Below are 16057 nucleotides of genomic sequence, written 5' to 3'. Positions count from 1 at the left end.
ACTTGATAGAGGTGTGCAATATGGTGAGGGGAGTAGATAGAGTGTATAGCCAGAGACTTTTTCCCAGGGCAAAAATGGCTATCACGAGGGGACATAATTTTAAGACAAGTGGAGAAGGTTTAGGAGAAATATCAGAGATAGGTTATTTACCCAAAGAGTGGTGGGTGCATGGAGTGCACTGCCAGCAGTAGTAGAAGAGTCAGATACATTAGGGACATTTAATCGATTCTTGGATAGGCAAATGGATGATAGTAAAATGAAGGGTATATAGGTTAGTTTGATCTTCGAGTAGGAGAAAAGGTTGGCACAACATCGAAGTCTGAAGGGTCTGTACTGTGCTGTACTATATGTTCTATGTAATTTTCTACTAAGCAGCATGGAAATTAAAATTAAGCAAAGACCACTCTTCTTATCAAACTTAGTGTAATTATTGCAAACAGCTGGCCACCAGAGGACTACCAGAGGTCAGTGGTGACAGCACATTATCTGATGTGGAAAATGTGATCCATGTTTAAAAGAAAAAGCCGCATATCATGCAAAAACAAAATACTTATCAGTGCAAGAATGAAAACACAGCGAAAGCAACAAGAATTAGGCGCTGATGTCATTGTGGCATTTAAGAAGATTAAACAAGTGAAGTCTAGACATTCAGTACAAATTCTCTGTTGTAAAAGTTGCCTAGTTTATCATTATTTCACTTCAACATTGGTAAGTTTTTAAGACCAGAAATCTCAATGAGGATCACGAGATTTGTCCAAACATAGTTACAGTAGTACAATATAGTACCTTAAATGATTGACACCAACGAATAAAGAAAATTTACAGCCCAGGAATAGGCCTTTTGGCCCTCCAAGCCTGAGCCGATCCAAATCCACTGTCTAAACAATCACCCAATTCCTAAGCATCTGTAACCCTCTTCTCCGCACCTACACATGCATCTCTCCAGACACACCTTAAATGAATCTACCTTGCCTGTTTCTGCTAGCAACACGTTCCAGGCACCTACCACCCTCTGTGTAAAGTACTTGCCGCATATAACCCCCTTAACTTTTCACCTTGAACACGTGACCTCTCGTTATAGAATCCCTCCCTGGGAAAAAGCTTATCTCTATCTCTTAATGATTTTGTAGACCTCCATCAGGACCCCCTCAATCTCCTTTTTTCTAATGAAAATAATCCTAATCTACTCAACCTCTCTACATAGCTAGCACCTTCCATAGCAGGCAACATCTTCGTAAACCTTCTCTACACCCTCTCCAAAGTATCCAGATCCTTTGGGAATGTGACGACCACAACTGTATACAGTATTCTAAATGCAGCCGAACCAAAGTCTTGAACAATTTTATCATGACCTGCCAGCTGTCATACTCGATACCCCATCCAATGAAGGCAAGCATACCATATGCCTTCTTGACCACTCTATCCACCTGTGCAGCAACCTTCAGGGTACAATGGACCTGAACTCACAGATCTCTCTGCTTTTCCTAAGGCTCTTCCATTTACAGCGTAGTTCATTCTAGAATTAGACATCCCAAAATGCATCACCTCACATTTGCCTGGATTGAACTCCATCTGCCACTTCTCTGCCCAACTTTCCAGTCTATCTATATTCTCCTGTATTCTTTGACAGTCCCCTATGCTTTCTGCTACTCCACCAATCTTCATGTCATCTGCAAACTTACTGATCAGACCAACAATGCCTTCTTCCAGATCATTTATGTATATTACAAACAACAGTGGCTCCAGCACTGACCCCTGTGGAACACCACTGGTCACCTTTCTCCATTTCGAGAAACTCCCTTCAACTACTACTACTCTGTCTCCTATTGCTCAACCAGTTCTTTATCCACCTAGCTAGAACACCCTGCACACAATGTGACTTCACTTTCTCCATTAGTTTACCATGGGGAACCTTATCAAACGCTTTACTAAGGTCCATGTATATGACATCTACAGCCTTCCTTTCCTCTATCAATTTGGTCACTTCCTCAAAGAAATCTATTAAGTTGGTAAGGCACGATCTACCCCGCACAAAACTATGTTGCTTATCACTGACAAGCCCATTCTTTCCCAAATATAAATAGATTTTATCCCTCAATACCTTCTCCAGCAACTTTCCCACCACTGAAGTCAGACTCACTGGTCTGCAGTTACCTGGAAACATCTTGTTATAGCATCTCCCTCTCCTATTGATAACTATCTGCAATATGGGCCATTGTACTCACCAAGCATCAGACTGCCTCCCAGAGCTGCCTCCTGCTTGACAACATTCACCACTCTCTTTCCTCCTCCTGCCAGGACTTGCCCAGACATAACAGAGCCCGTGTTCCTGGCTGCAAGATGTCAGTCACTTTGGAGATTATCAGCAAAGACATAGAGCAGACATTCTAACAGTGTAAGAAGTAGTGAACTTCTATCTACAAAACTGCAAAGTTATTTATAAAGATGCTGTGGATGACACATCAATGGGTTCTCATTAAGTATTTTTCTTTCTTCTCAATCTGTCTAAGTGCAGTCCTAACTTCCTCAACAAGGATGGAGGGAACCTGCTATGTACTTGTCCCTGTTGGCCTGAAAATCTTTGCTGATCATCCATGGGAGTGTTTGGGCGTAGAGAGTCTGAGCTTGTAGCAATTGACCTGTCCAGATGCAAACTCGCCCTTTTCAGCCTGACATTTACAGACTTTGGCATCACAGACAGAGGGAGTTAAAAGCCCTGGGCAGCTCTGAAGCAATGTTCTTTCTTAATTTGTTTTTCTGCTGCAAACAGATTGCTGACTGCCTACAACAAACCTGGCTGCTGCCCTGTCTGTGCAGTTTGTTGAAATCACTCACGTCATGGTCTTCTGACTGGGACTGAGCATTCCCGAGTACCAAAGACCTGGGACTATTTCTTTCTCAACCATCTCTAGAGAAGTGCTGTCCTTCGAGCTTGTGCTGAGCTTTGCTGGAACAGTGCAGCAAGCCTGAGACTGATGTTGGCCAGGGAATAAGGTGGTGTGTTGAACCAGCAGGCAACGGGAAACTAAGAGTCTTTATTCATAGAATCATAGAATCCCTACAGTGCGGAAACAGGCCATTTGGCCCAACAAGTCCCTCCAAAGGTGAAAGTGAGGACTGCAGATGCTGGAGATCATAGTCAAGAGTGTGGTGCTGCAAAAGCACAGCAGGTCAGGCAGCATCCAAGGAACAGGAGAATGAAGGGCTTTTCCCTGAAACGTTGATTCTCCTGCTCCTTGAATGCTGCCTGTCCTGCTGTGCTTTTCCAGCACCACACTCAAGTCCCTCCAGAGAGTATCCCACTCAGACCCATTCCCTACCCTATCACTTTATATTTCTCCTGACTAATGCATCTAACCTACCCATCCCTGAACAGTATAGGCAATTTAGCTTGGCCAATTCATCTTTGGACTGTGGGAGAAAATGGGAGCACCTAGAGGATGTCACCTAGACAGGGGACGAAACGTTTGCAAGACAAATTCCCAGCTCGGCGAACAGAACCACAACAACGAGCACCCGAGCTTCAAATCTTCTCCCAAATCTAGATTAGAGTGGTGCTGGAAAAGCACAGCAGGTCAGGCAGCTCACTCATGTCATTTTGATTTTTCTCAGGATGGTAACTCAGTAATTTATCCCAATTTTTGGCAACTTCCTCATTGTCCAATTTAATTTGAGGAATGTCCAATCCAGAATCCTCTGAACTTGGTTTGTCTGTCTGTGTAATAATGATTAACACTTCTCCTCTTGCTTTCCTTCCCTTTTGAGCATATTCACATGACACACTATGTGAGATTTCTTCCTGTCTGGAGTCCTTACCAAGTAGTTCACCTCACTAAATTTCCTTTCAATTTGATAAGGTCCACGACACCTTGCTTTTAAAGGTTCACCTGTTATTGGAAGTAACATTAATGTTTTATCCTCAGTAGCAAAACTGTGACTTTTGGATTTCTAGTCTGCTTCCTATTTCATTGCATGCTACGATACTTTTAAGTGCTGTCTCGCCAACTCCCCAGCTCTATTTAATCGTTCTCTAAAATTTGACGCATAGTCCAATTGTGTGGTCCCTGAATTCTGACCTACTAATTTCTCGTAAATCAATTTTAACAGTCCTCTTACGTCATGCCCAAAAACTAATTCAAATGAACATTGGTCGATTCATTTGATGCATCTCTGATCGCAAAATGCATAAACTGAATTCCCTTATCCCAATCATCTGGATAGTCCTGACTATAAGTCCTCAACATAGCCTTTAATGCTTGATGCCACCTTTCTCGTGCTGCCTGTGATTCTGAATGGTACGCAGTAGATTTGAATTGTTTAATTTCTGAGCTGCTGTCCATAACTGCCTTGAATAGTTTAGATGTGAAGTTTGACCATTGATCTGATGTATCTCTATTCGTGGTCCGTATCGAGTCAAAAAAAATGTGGATAATACCTCTACAATCTTTTTAGCTGTAACATTGTGTGATGGAATGGCCACTGGAAATCTAGTCAATACATCCACTATTGATAACAAATATTGAGGTAGGGGACCTAAGCAATCAATTAAGACTCTTGTAAAAGGTTCCTCATTATACCAGGTTTTTTAAAAAGACTTGAAATCTTTCTGCCTGAAAATCTGTTTGGTATATACAAAAAGGGTTCCACTAATCTATTCAAACCCAGTCTAGTTGGAGCCTGGCCAATCCCCTCTCTGAGAAAAAAAGCTCAAAGGCACAGTAACTTTGAGAAAAGACCAACTTTGTGACACTACCTCAACTTGATATTTCCCTCCCTTGTCTAGTTCCTTCCCATTTCTGCGATATATTGAGAATTTAACTTCGCAAACAATGTGATTGATGCTGCAAGTTCTCTTCGATACTTGTGACCTCATGTAGTTTATTTTTAATCTAGTTACAGATTCAAAAGCCTCCAGCACTGTGTGAGTGCTGGAGAGCCCATGAACCCTGAAGTGATGGTGACTTGGAAAAAACAAACGGGCTTAGACATCTATGAAGGATATGGCCAAACCGAGACTGTACGTGCTTTGATCTTGAGTAGCAGTTTTGTTTTCTTTAATGAAGGGTGAAAGAAACCATGCAGCGTTTTGCAATGAATGGAAGTGCCTATAACCTAGGAAAGCAGTTCTTGGTTATTTCCTTTGGAAACAGCACGTAACATTGGATCATCCTCATTGCAAAAATAACTGAAAAGTTCTCTTCTCCACTGCATCTCCTGTAAGTCCACTCATCTGTTCTCACTTCCATCAAATTTGAGAAACTTGTGGACTTCTTTGTCATTAGGATTGAGACTGGTTGGTCTGCATGCCCCATTTCCCTTGCACGCCAAGCCAGACATTAAAAGTAAATCTTTCTCTCCAACTGCCCAGAGGTGGCTGGTTATGTAATACTGTGGCAAATACCACTGGTGTTCCACCAACAGTTTACTTCCATCCCTTGAAAATTACTCTCAAAAGCAGAGAGAAGACCTGATAGAAGCCTGCCATAATTGCCTGAATGAACATGACCCCAAGAGATTGTTTGGACTTCAGCCCAACTCATTAAGAATGTAAGACCATTAGAAACAAAAGGAAGCTTTACAGCCCATTGAGTCCGCTTTGCCATTCAGTGAAATCATGGCTGATCTGATCATTGTCAATGCCACTTTCCTGCCTTAATATCGTGTTGCATTCTGCCTGTGAAAACCATCGTCTACTTGAAATTTAATTATGCAGGTCAGCATGTTTTACGTAGCCTTGCAGCAACATTTGCAAATTGCATTTTATAGAATAACGTCTACACCACATTACAAAATTAGAATAGAGCGCATCATAGAGTTTTAGTGAGGTGGTCACACCTAAGGTGCAGGCAGAGAATAGCTGGGTTACCACCACAAAAGGCAAAAAATACAGGATTCCTCTGTAGCCATCCCACTCGAAAACAAGTATACAGTTTCGGATACTGTTTGGGGGAGTGGTGACCATTCACAGGAAAACACTGACTGGTTCTGGCACACAGCAGCAAAGGGTAAGGGTAAACAGGACCTAAGTGATAGGAGACTCGCTACAAGGGAGGGTTTAAACTAGATTGGCATGGGGTTAGGATCAAAGTGAGGACTGCAGATGCTGGAGATCAGTCAAAAAGTGTGGTGCTGGAAAAGCACAGCTGGTCAGGCAGCATCAAAGGAGCAGGAGATACGATATTTCAAGCATAAGCTCCTCATCAGAGAGGCAAGTATGAGGTTGGAAGGAAATACAGGAATCAGAAATAGCAAGATGAAGAGACAGGTCAGGCTAGAACACAACAGGGAGCGAGGATTGCCTGTCAGATTAAATTTCATCTATTTCAATGCAAGAGGGCTGACAGGTAAGGCTGATGAACTCAGGGTGTGGATACATACGTGGGGCTGGGACATTATAGCCATTATAGAAACACAGCTAAGGGAGGGACAGGACTGGTAGCTTAATGTGCCGGAATACAGATGATTTAGGCGGGACAGAGGTGGAGGGAAATGGGGAGGAGCAGTTGCATTTTTGATTAAGGGGAGTATCACAGCAGTAGTCGGAGCTGAAATAACTGAGGGATCAACCAGTGAGGCTTTGTGGTGGAGCTAAGAAATAAGAAAGGGATGCTGAACTTATTGAGGTTGTACTATCGGCCCCCAAATAGTCAATGGGAATTAGAAGAACAAATATGCATGGAGATTGGCAACGCTTGCAGGAGCAATAGGGTTGGCATAGTAGGGGATTTTAATTTTCCTAACATAGACTGGGACTACCATGATGTTAAAGGCTTAGATAGAGTGGAATTTGTTAAGTGTGTTCAGAAAAATTTCCTCAAGCAGTTTATAGAGAATCCTACTCAGGAAAGGACAAAACTTGATCTATTATTGGGAAATAGGGCAGGACAGGTGACTGAGGTGACAGTGGGGGAGCACTTTGGCACCAGTGACCATTGTTCTATTACTTTTAAAATAGTTAATGGAGAGGGACAAAATTGGTCCACAGGTTCAAGTTCTAAATTGGGGCAGGACAGTTTTTTGGTAGAATTAGACAGGAGCTTGCAGGGATTGATTGGAGTGATTTGTTTGCAGGCAAAGGAACCTCCAGCAAGTGGGAGGCCTTTAAAAGTGTGATAGCTAGAGTTCAAGGTCTGTGTGCTCTTGTGAAGGTAAAGGGCAAGGTTGGCAGGAGTAGAGAACTTTGGATGGCAAGAAGTATTGAGACTTTGACCAGAAAAAAGGAGGAGGCATGGCTCAGGTACAGGCAGCTGGGATCAAGACTGGAGGCCTATGACTATGGTATGCCTCAGGGGTTGGGGCTGGGTCCATTGTTGTTTGTTATCTATATCAGTAATTTGGGTGAGAATGTACAAGGTATGATTAGTAAGTTTGCAGAATTAAACCAGTGCCTCTGTTACATAGAAAATGCATACTTATTGATGGTATTGATGTAATCTTCATTAAAATACTTTATCCCCATGCTAGGAAAAAGATCACTTCTCCATATTTTGCATTTGCTCATGAAACAAGTGACTGTTTCTACTTTTCACCGGCAGTTCTTATGTTATATGAGTAAGGCTGACTACTTAGAATCAATTTAACCTGAACCGATAACTCTGAGTACATCCATCCACATAACACTGAGAGCCTTGTACAAAACCTGCATTCCCTGTGTTCGGTTGAAAATCAACATGGAGAGCAATACTAACAAATGAGCTGGTATTTTTATATTAGTTAATCTGGATTGTATTTTCTGATTGTTAGAATGCTAAGCATTGAGCTTATAATATTTTTGCTCTACCCATGATCATGATTTAGGTATTAATCTGTGCAACATTCAAAGGGATGAAAATTAAGCCTGGCTCAATGGGGAAGCCATCTCCAGCATATAATGTGCAGGTAAAAAGTGTGTCTCTGATGTCTTAAATTTCCATTGAAAATGCAAATCCTGAGTTGCAGTGTTAATTTTTTTTCAATGGTCTTTGACTGTTGTCCTGAAATTCCTATGAAACATATTGTAAACAATTCTAAAAGAACTGACATATCCACTTTTGAGAAGTGTAATACTGATCACAATAAGAAGGTTTCTTGTGTAACCTTTGGTTCTTTCGTCAGTCAATTTAAATCTATATAAGCTGGTAACTGACCCTTCTACCTAAGAAATATTTATAGCTCCCCAATTTTACAGCATCTTCCAATCTTTAGTCATGCTTACACTGATAAGAGTAACTTAGAGATCCTCAGAATATCCTCAAACATTCTATCGCCAACTAATTTTCTATCTCCCTGTCCTGTAAGCAACAGGACAGCTAATTTTAAAAAAGAGACAAACACAAAAAAGAGTTCGTGACTAATTCTTGTGTTTTGTTAAACTGGAAGCTAGCAATGCCTTCTCTGCACTTAGAATCATAAAGTCGTACAGCATGGAAGTAGATCCTTCAGTCTAACCAGTCCGTGCCAACCATAATTCCAAACTAAACTAGCCCCACGTGCACGCATTTGGCCCATATCCCTCTAAACATTTCCAATTCATGTACTTACCTTAGAGTCTTTTAAACATTATAACGGCAGCCACATCCACTACTTCCTCTGGAAATTCTTTCCACTCATGAACCACACTCAGTGAAATCTTAAAAAAAATGCCTCTCATGTCTTTTTTTAAACCTTTCTGTTCTCACCTAAAAATATGCCCCTGGTCTAGAAATCACCGATCCTAGGGAAAAGACACCTGCCATTCACTTATCTATACCATTCTTCATTTGTAAACCTCTAAAAGATCACCTCTCAACTTCCTGTACTACAATGAAAAAAAGTTCCTGCTTCTCCTTATAACTCAAACCCTCCATTCCCGCCAACATCCTGGTAAATCTCATTTGAACCCTTTCCAGCTTAATAATATACTTCCTATAAGAGGGTGACTGGAACTGAACACAGTACTCCAGAAGAAGTCCCATCAACATAATGTCCCAACTCTTATATTCAAAAATCTGAGCACTAAAGGCAAGCATGGTAAATGCTTCTTAACCATCTTATCTAATATGTGATGCAAACGTCAAAGAAGTATGGACCTGAACCTGTAGGTCTTTCTGTTTGACAACATTGCCCACTGCCCTACTTTTAATTGTATAAATCTTGTCTTTGTTTGTTTTACCAAAATGTAACATCACACATTTATCCAAATTATACTCCATTTGCAACTCTTTAGCCTACTGACCCAACTGATCAATGATGTGGAGGAGCCAGTGTTGACTGAGGTGGACAAAGCTAAAAATCACATACCACTAATGCTCTGAAAGCTAGTGCTTCCAAATAAACCTGTTGGACTATAACCTGGTGTTGTGTAATTTTTAATTTTGTCCAATTGATCAAGATCTCTTCTTCACTATCCGCCATCCTACCAATTTTGGTGGTCATATGCAAACTTACTAACCATGCTTTCTATATTCTCATCTAACTCATTTATGTAAGTGACTAACAAAAGTAGACCCAGTACTGGTCACAGGTCTCTGGTCAGAAAAACAACTGTCCACCATTAGTCTCTGTCTCCTGTTGTTAAGCCAATTTTGTATCCAGTTGGAAAGCTCACCTTGAATCCCATGTGTTCTAACTTTACTGATTAGTCTACCATGTGAAATCTTGTCAGAGGCTTTACTAAAGTCCAAGTAAACAATGTCTATCGCTCTGCCTTAATCAATCTTCTTGGTTACTTCCACAAAAAAAAAATCAAGTTTTTGAGACACTATTTCCCTCGCACAAAACCATACTGAATATCCTAAATCACTCCTTGCCTCTCCAAATACATATAAATCCTGTATTTCAGAATTACTTGCAACAACTTACCCACCACCACCATTTAAATACAGCAGCACTTTCTCTCTGCGCTGAAGTACCACCCAGATAATATACTCAAATCTTGGAATAGAGATAAGAACAAACCAATGAGTCAAATGGGGACGAATAAACTTTTTAAAATGCAGTACGTAAACCTATAAGGTTGGTTTCACCCATGCATGCCTCAAGGGCATGATATGAACAAACTGGTCAGTGTGGACATGGCTCATTCCAAATGTGTTCCCATCTAAACTTATTTCACATTTGGAGTCAGACAGAGGTATATTTCTGGATGGAAAGTTTGCACGCAGCACAGTGATGTAAATGGTGCTGCCACACCAATTTGTCTTGAAATCAAAGGAGTACCAAACCTGACAGGAATGGTGAATGAATGGTGAAAAGACCCAAAGGTCTCTTAATTTCTGCAAGCTTTCTAAAGGGAGGGTTTAAACTAATGTGACAGGGGGATGGGAACCAAATGAGGAGGTTAGTGGACAATAAGGAGATGGTAATTAAAACCTGCAAGGAACTAGATAATGAAGTCAGCATGACTAAAGGGAAGAATAGGCAGGGAGCAGATGATGAACGCAAAGGGACAGGTGGTCTGAGGTGTATTTGTTTTAATACGAGAATTATAGTAGGTAAAGCAAATGAACCTAGGGCTTGGATTAGTACCTGGGAGTATGATGTTATTGCTATTACTGAGACTTGGTTGAGGGAAGGGCAAGATTGGCAACTAAATATCCCAGGACATAGATGTTTCAGGCAGAATAGAGAGGGAGGTAAAAGGGGTGGTGGGGTTGCATTACTGATCAGAGGATATCACAGCTGTCCTGAAGGAGGGCATTATGGAGGACTGGAGCATAGAGGCAATATGTGCAAAGCTCAGAAGTAGGAAGGGTGTGGTAACAATGTTGGGGCTGTATTACAGGCCTCTCAACAACAAGCGCGAGATAGTGGTACAAATATGAAGACAGATTATGGAAAGATGTAGGAGTATCAGGGTGGTGGTGATGGGAGATTTGATTTTCCAAACATTGGCTGAGATTCCCTTAGTGTTAGAGGTTTAGATGGAGCAGAATTTGTAAGGAGCATCCAGGAGGGTTTTATAGAGCAGTATGTAAATAGTCCAACTCGGGAAGGGGGCCATACTGGACCTGGTGTTGGGGAATGAGCCCAGCTAGGTGGTTGAAGTTTCAGTAGGAGATTACTTTTGAAATAGTGATCACAATTCCATAATTATTAGAATACTCATAGACAAAAACGAGAGTGGTTGCAAAGGAAGAGTACTAAATTGGGTGGAGGCCAACTATAGCAAAATTTGGCAGGAACTGGGAATATGGATTGAGAGCAACTGTTGTGGGTAAATCCATATTTGATATGTGGGAACCTTTTAAAGAGAGCTTGATTAGAGTGCCAGACATACATATCCCTGCGAAAATGAGAGATAGAAATGGCAAGGTTACGGAACCATGGATGACAGGTGAAATTGTGAGACTAGCAAAGAGGAAAAAGGAAGCATATGTAAGATTTAGGCAACTGAAAACAGACGAAGATTTGGAAGAATATCGGGAAAGTAGGACCAATCTGAAATGAGAAATTAAGAGGGCTAAAAGGGGTCATGAAATATCTTTAGCAAATAGGGTTAAGGAAAATCCCAAAGCCTTTTATTCATATATAAGGAGCCAGAAGTAACTAGAGAAAGAGTTGACCCACTCAAGGACGAAGAAGGAAAGTTATGCATAGAGTCAGAGAAAATGGATGAGATTCTTACTGAGTAGTTTGCATCGATGTTCACCAAGGAGAGGGACATGTGGATGTTGAGGTTAAGGATAGATGTTTGATTACTCGAGATCAAGTCAGCATAAGGAAGGAGGAAGTGGATATTCTAAAAGGCAGTAAGGTGGACAAGTCCCCTGGCCTAGATGGGATCTATCCCAGGTTACAAAGGGAACTGAGAGAGGAAATAGCTGGGGCCTTATCGGATATCTTTGCAGTATTCTTGAACATGGGTGAGGTCCTGGAGGACTGGAGAGTTGCTAATGTTGTCCCCTTGATTAAGAAGGGTAGCAGGGATAATCCAGGTAATTGTAGATCAGTGAGCCTGACGTCAGTGGTAAGGAAGCTGCTGGAGAAGATACCGAGGGAGAGGATGTATTCCCATTTGGAAGAAAATGGGCTTATCAGTGATAGGCAGTATGGTTTTGTGCAGGAAAGGTCATGTCTTACCAACTTAATAGAATTCTTTGAGGAAGAGACAAAGGTGATTGATGAGGGAATGGCTATAGATGTCGTATACATTGACTTCAGTAAGGTATTTGTTAAGGTTTCCCAAGATTGGCTGATGGAGAAGGTGAAGTCGCATGGATCCAGGGTGTACTCGATGGATGGATAGAGAACTGGCTGGGCAACTGGAGACAGAGTAGTAGTGGAAGGGAGGTTCTCAAAATGGAGAACTGTGACCAGTCGAATTCGACAGGGAATCGTGCTGGGACCACTAGTGTTTGTGATATACATAAATGATCTGGAGGAAGGTATAGGTGGTCTGATTAGCAAGTTTGCAGGTGACACAAAGATTGGTGGAATAGTGGATAGTGAAAGGGACTGTCAGAGAATGCAGCAGAATATAGATAGATTAGAAAGTTGGGTGGAGAAATGGCAGGTGGAGTTCAATCTGGGCAAATGCAAGGTGATGCATTTTGGAAGATCCAGTTCAAGAACGAACTGTGCAGTAAATGAAAAAGCCCTGGGGAAATTGATGTACAGAGAGATTTGGGTGTTGAGGTCCATTGTTCCCTGAAGGTGGCAACGCAGGTCGATAGAGTGGCCAGGAAGGCATATGGCATGCTTTCCTTCATCTGACGGGGTATTGAGTACAAGAGTTGGCAGGTCATGTTACAATTGTATAGGACTTTGGTTCAGTCACATTTGGAATACTGCGTACAGTTCTGGTCACGACATTACTGGAAGGTTTTGGATGCTTTGGAGGTGGTGCAGAGGAGGTTCACAGGATGTTGCCTGTTATGAAGGGCACTAGCTATGAAGAGAAGTTGAGTAGGTTAGGATTATTTCCATTAGAAACACAGAGGTTGAGGGGGACCTGATTGAGGTCTACACAATCATGAGAGATTCGGACAGTATGGATAGCAAGAAGCTTTTTCCCAGAGTAGGGGACTCAATTATTAAGGGTCACGAGTTCAAGGTGAAATGGGAAGTGCTTAAGGGAAATATACATGGAAAGTTCTTTTACACAGAGGTTGGTGGGTACCTGGAACACGTTGCCAGCAAAGGTGGTAGAGATGGGTGCGATAGCATCATTTAAAATTTATCTAGACAGATACATGAATGAACAGGGAGCAGAGGGATACAAATCCTTGGAAAATAGGTGACAGGTTTAGGTAGAGGATCTGGATCAGTGCAGGTTTAGAGGGCCGAAGGGCCTGTTCCTGTGCTGTAATTTTCTTTGTTCTTTCCTTCAGAAACCCAGAACAGCATTAAGTTAATACCTTCTACAGAAAATCTAAACTGAAAAGCGTATCAACTTTGATTTTTATTGAGAGTCCAAGAAATGATTATTCCTGCTGCTGTGTGTATGTTTTCATAATTCTTGTTGTTCTTGTTTCAGATTGTTGATGAGAATTGCAATGTGGTTCCTCCTGAAGTGGAAGGTGAAATTGCCATTCAAATGAAGCCTGTGAAACCCTTTGGCCTCTTTTCTGGATACATTGTACAGTAACTCTATTTTGAGTACTTAGGATAATTTCAGATGATTTCAGCTATTATATAATTACTTGTGTAATGTGCTTTGTTAGTTGCTGAATGTGACGTTTCTGATTTAGTGAAACTGCTTAATTAGTAGTGTCTTAAGCAATGGAACTGAGTCAGATTTATTTGTTTCATTTTGACTCTCTGAAATCTAAAGACTGGAGGCATTCCTCCACATTTAGAAGATCTCAAAGTGCCAACTTTTGTCTTGACACAGTAATAGATATTTTTCTGGCAAGTGTCTGACCAAGTAGGGGTCAGGTAGTGCATATCCGACCCATGTCGGACTACAAGTAACCTCAGCAGAACTTTTGGCACCAGTCTAATTTAAAAATGTGGACAATCCCCTAATCTCTTTAAGGTACTTCATGTTGTGGCAGGAAAATTTAAAGGGAAAGTCAATATTGAGAATTTTCAAGATTTGGAGGAGCTGGTATTGTACTGGGTGGATAAAGTTAAAAATCACACAACATCAGGTTATAGTCCAACAGGTTTACTTGGAGGCACTAGCTTTCAAAGCACTGCTTTTTCTTCAGGTAGTTGTGCAGAATTTTCAAGCACACAATTGAAATATACTTTTTTTTTAGATTAGATTACTTACAGTGTGGAAACAGACCCTTTGGCCCAACAAGTCCACACCGACCCACTGAAGCGCAACCCACCCAGACCCATTCCCCTACATTTACCCCTTCACCTAACACTACAGGCAATTTTAGCATGGCCAATTCACCTGATCAGCACATATTTGGATTGTGGGAGGAAACTGGAGCACCCAGAAGAAACCCACGCAGACACAGGGAGAATGTGTAAACTCCACACAGAGAGTCGCCTGAGGCGGGAATTGAACCCAGGTCCCAGGCGCTGTGAGGCAGCAGTGCTAACCACTGTGCCGCCCATTTAAAAGTCAGTTCAGAAACCACAACACTGTGATGGGCAGGAATCGAACCCAAGTCAACTGTTTGGAAGGCAGCTATGCTCACCACTATACCACCATCCCCCTTGTCAAATTATTTTAAGAAGTAGAGTGTGCCCAAGATGCTTGTCTTTCAGCTAGAGTAAGTGCTGTAGAAAACGGGAATCTCTTTAAGTATTTGACCACCACTAAGTGCCAAGATGAACTTTTCAGAATGTATAGGTGGCGGCCATGAATGCAAATAACCTCTATTTAGTGAACTTGGAATGCAAAACAACGCAGTAATCTCTCTAGGTTAGGTATAGTATAATAACCTGCCAAGACCATATATTGAAGGAGAGGTTTCATGGTAAATTAAGTTACCTCAGTCAATGCTTGTGAATTGAGACAATTAATTTGACTTCCCCTGTCACACTTTTTGTTTCGAGAAGAAAGTGAGGACTGCAGATGCTGGAGATCAGAGCTGAAAATGTGTTGCTGGAAAAGTGCAGCATCCAAGGAACAGGAGAATCAACATTTCGGGCATAAACCCTTCTTCAGGAATCATGCCCGAAACATCGATTCTCCTGTTCCTTGGATGCTGCCTGACCTGCTGCGCTTTTCCAGCAACACATTTTAAACACTTTTTGTTTCCCCCTTGCCTACCTAGCCAATCCTTCCTCAAGGTTTCCCTCTATAATAACACTGAACCTCCATTATTTTGCAAAACATTATCTCTAACCTCCCTCATGTCATCTCCAAGTTCAATTTAGCCATTTGCTCTCTTATCTGTTTTCTTGAGCTAGTTTTCACTAAACTGTGGACCATAAAATTCCTTTCATAAACCCATGCTAATTGACAAGCATTTTGGACTCACTCTAGTACTTACAATAATTTGACAAGTATATTTCAATTCTGTGCTTGCAAATTATCGACATCGACCTTCCCTGTTAAATTTTCCCATCACTGCACAAAGTACTTTTTCAAGAGATTGGGGCTTGTCAGCATTTTCAAATTAGGTGCTTGTCCACATTGTTCATAGTTCCATCCGAGCATTTACATTTTCCTTCCACCTGCACATTCCAATTTCCTTACCAGCTTTTAATACCCTAGAATGGCAGCAATTAAGTTGTCAAAGTACCAGAACTTTAAGTCCCATTGTTTCTGCAGTCTATCATTTTAAAACAAATTATACTGAATTTGCAGAACTGGAATACATTATCTCTGCCGAAACAACATTTTATTTTAAATCTGCTTTGAAAATGTGATTTTTGTTTCTCTTATGGGTGTTTATTTTTTAATTTAGAATCATTGAATTTTATAGACAGAAGGAGGCTATTCAACTTATTATAGAGTCAGAGAGATGTACAGCACGGAAACAGACCCTTCAGTCCAACCTGTCCACGCCAACCAGATATCCCAACCCAATCTAGTCCCACCTGCCAGCAGCTGGCCCATATCCTTCCAATTCATATACCCATCCAGATCCCTTTTCAATGTTGCAGTTGTACTAGCCTCCACCACTTCCTCTGGCAGCTCCTTCCATATACATATCACCCTCTGTGTGAAAAAGTTGTCCCTGAGGTCTCT

The 16057-nt window shown here is 41.4% G+C and overlaps 1 protein-coding gene across 9 annotated transcripts in view; it reads left to right on the top strand.

The window, feature by feature from the left end:
• The window catches only part of LOC140464620 (acyl-coenzyme A synthetase ACSM3, mitochondrial-like), an 85176-nt gene that overhangs the window by 50125 nt on the left and 18994 nt on the right, over positions 1-16057 (top strand). For all 9 annotated transcript variants that reach the window (XM_072559927.1, XM_072559926.1, XM_072559931.1 and 6 more), the window contains 3 exons: positions 4894-5017; positions 7798-7878; positions 13436-13537. In XM_072559927.1, coding sequence (XP_072416028.1) covers positions 4894-5017; positions 7798-7878; positions 13436-13537 — 307 coding nt within the window. The remainder of the gene's footprint in view (positions 1-4893; positions 5018-7797; positions 7879-13435; positions 13538-16057) is intronic.

The sequence above is a fragment of the Chiloscyllium punctatum genome, chromosome 40, assembly GCF_047496795.1.
Source record: "Chiloscyllium punctatum isolate Juve2018m chromosome 40, sChiPun1.3, whole genome shotgun sequence".
NCBI lineage: Eukaryota > Metazoa > Chordata > Chondrichthyes > Orectolobiformes > Hemiscylliidae > Chiloscyllium > Chiloscyllium punctatum.
The sequence above is the reverse complement of the archived record's forward strand: the minus strand, read 5'-3'. Positions and strand labels throughout refer to the sequence as shown.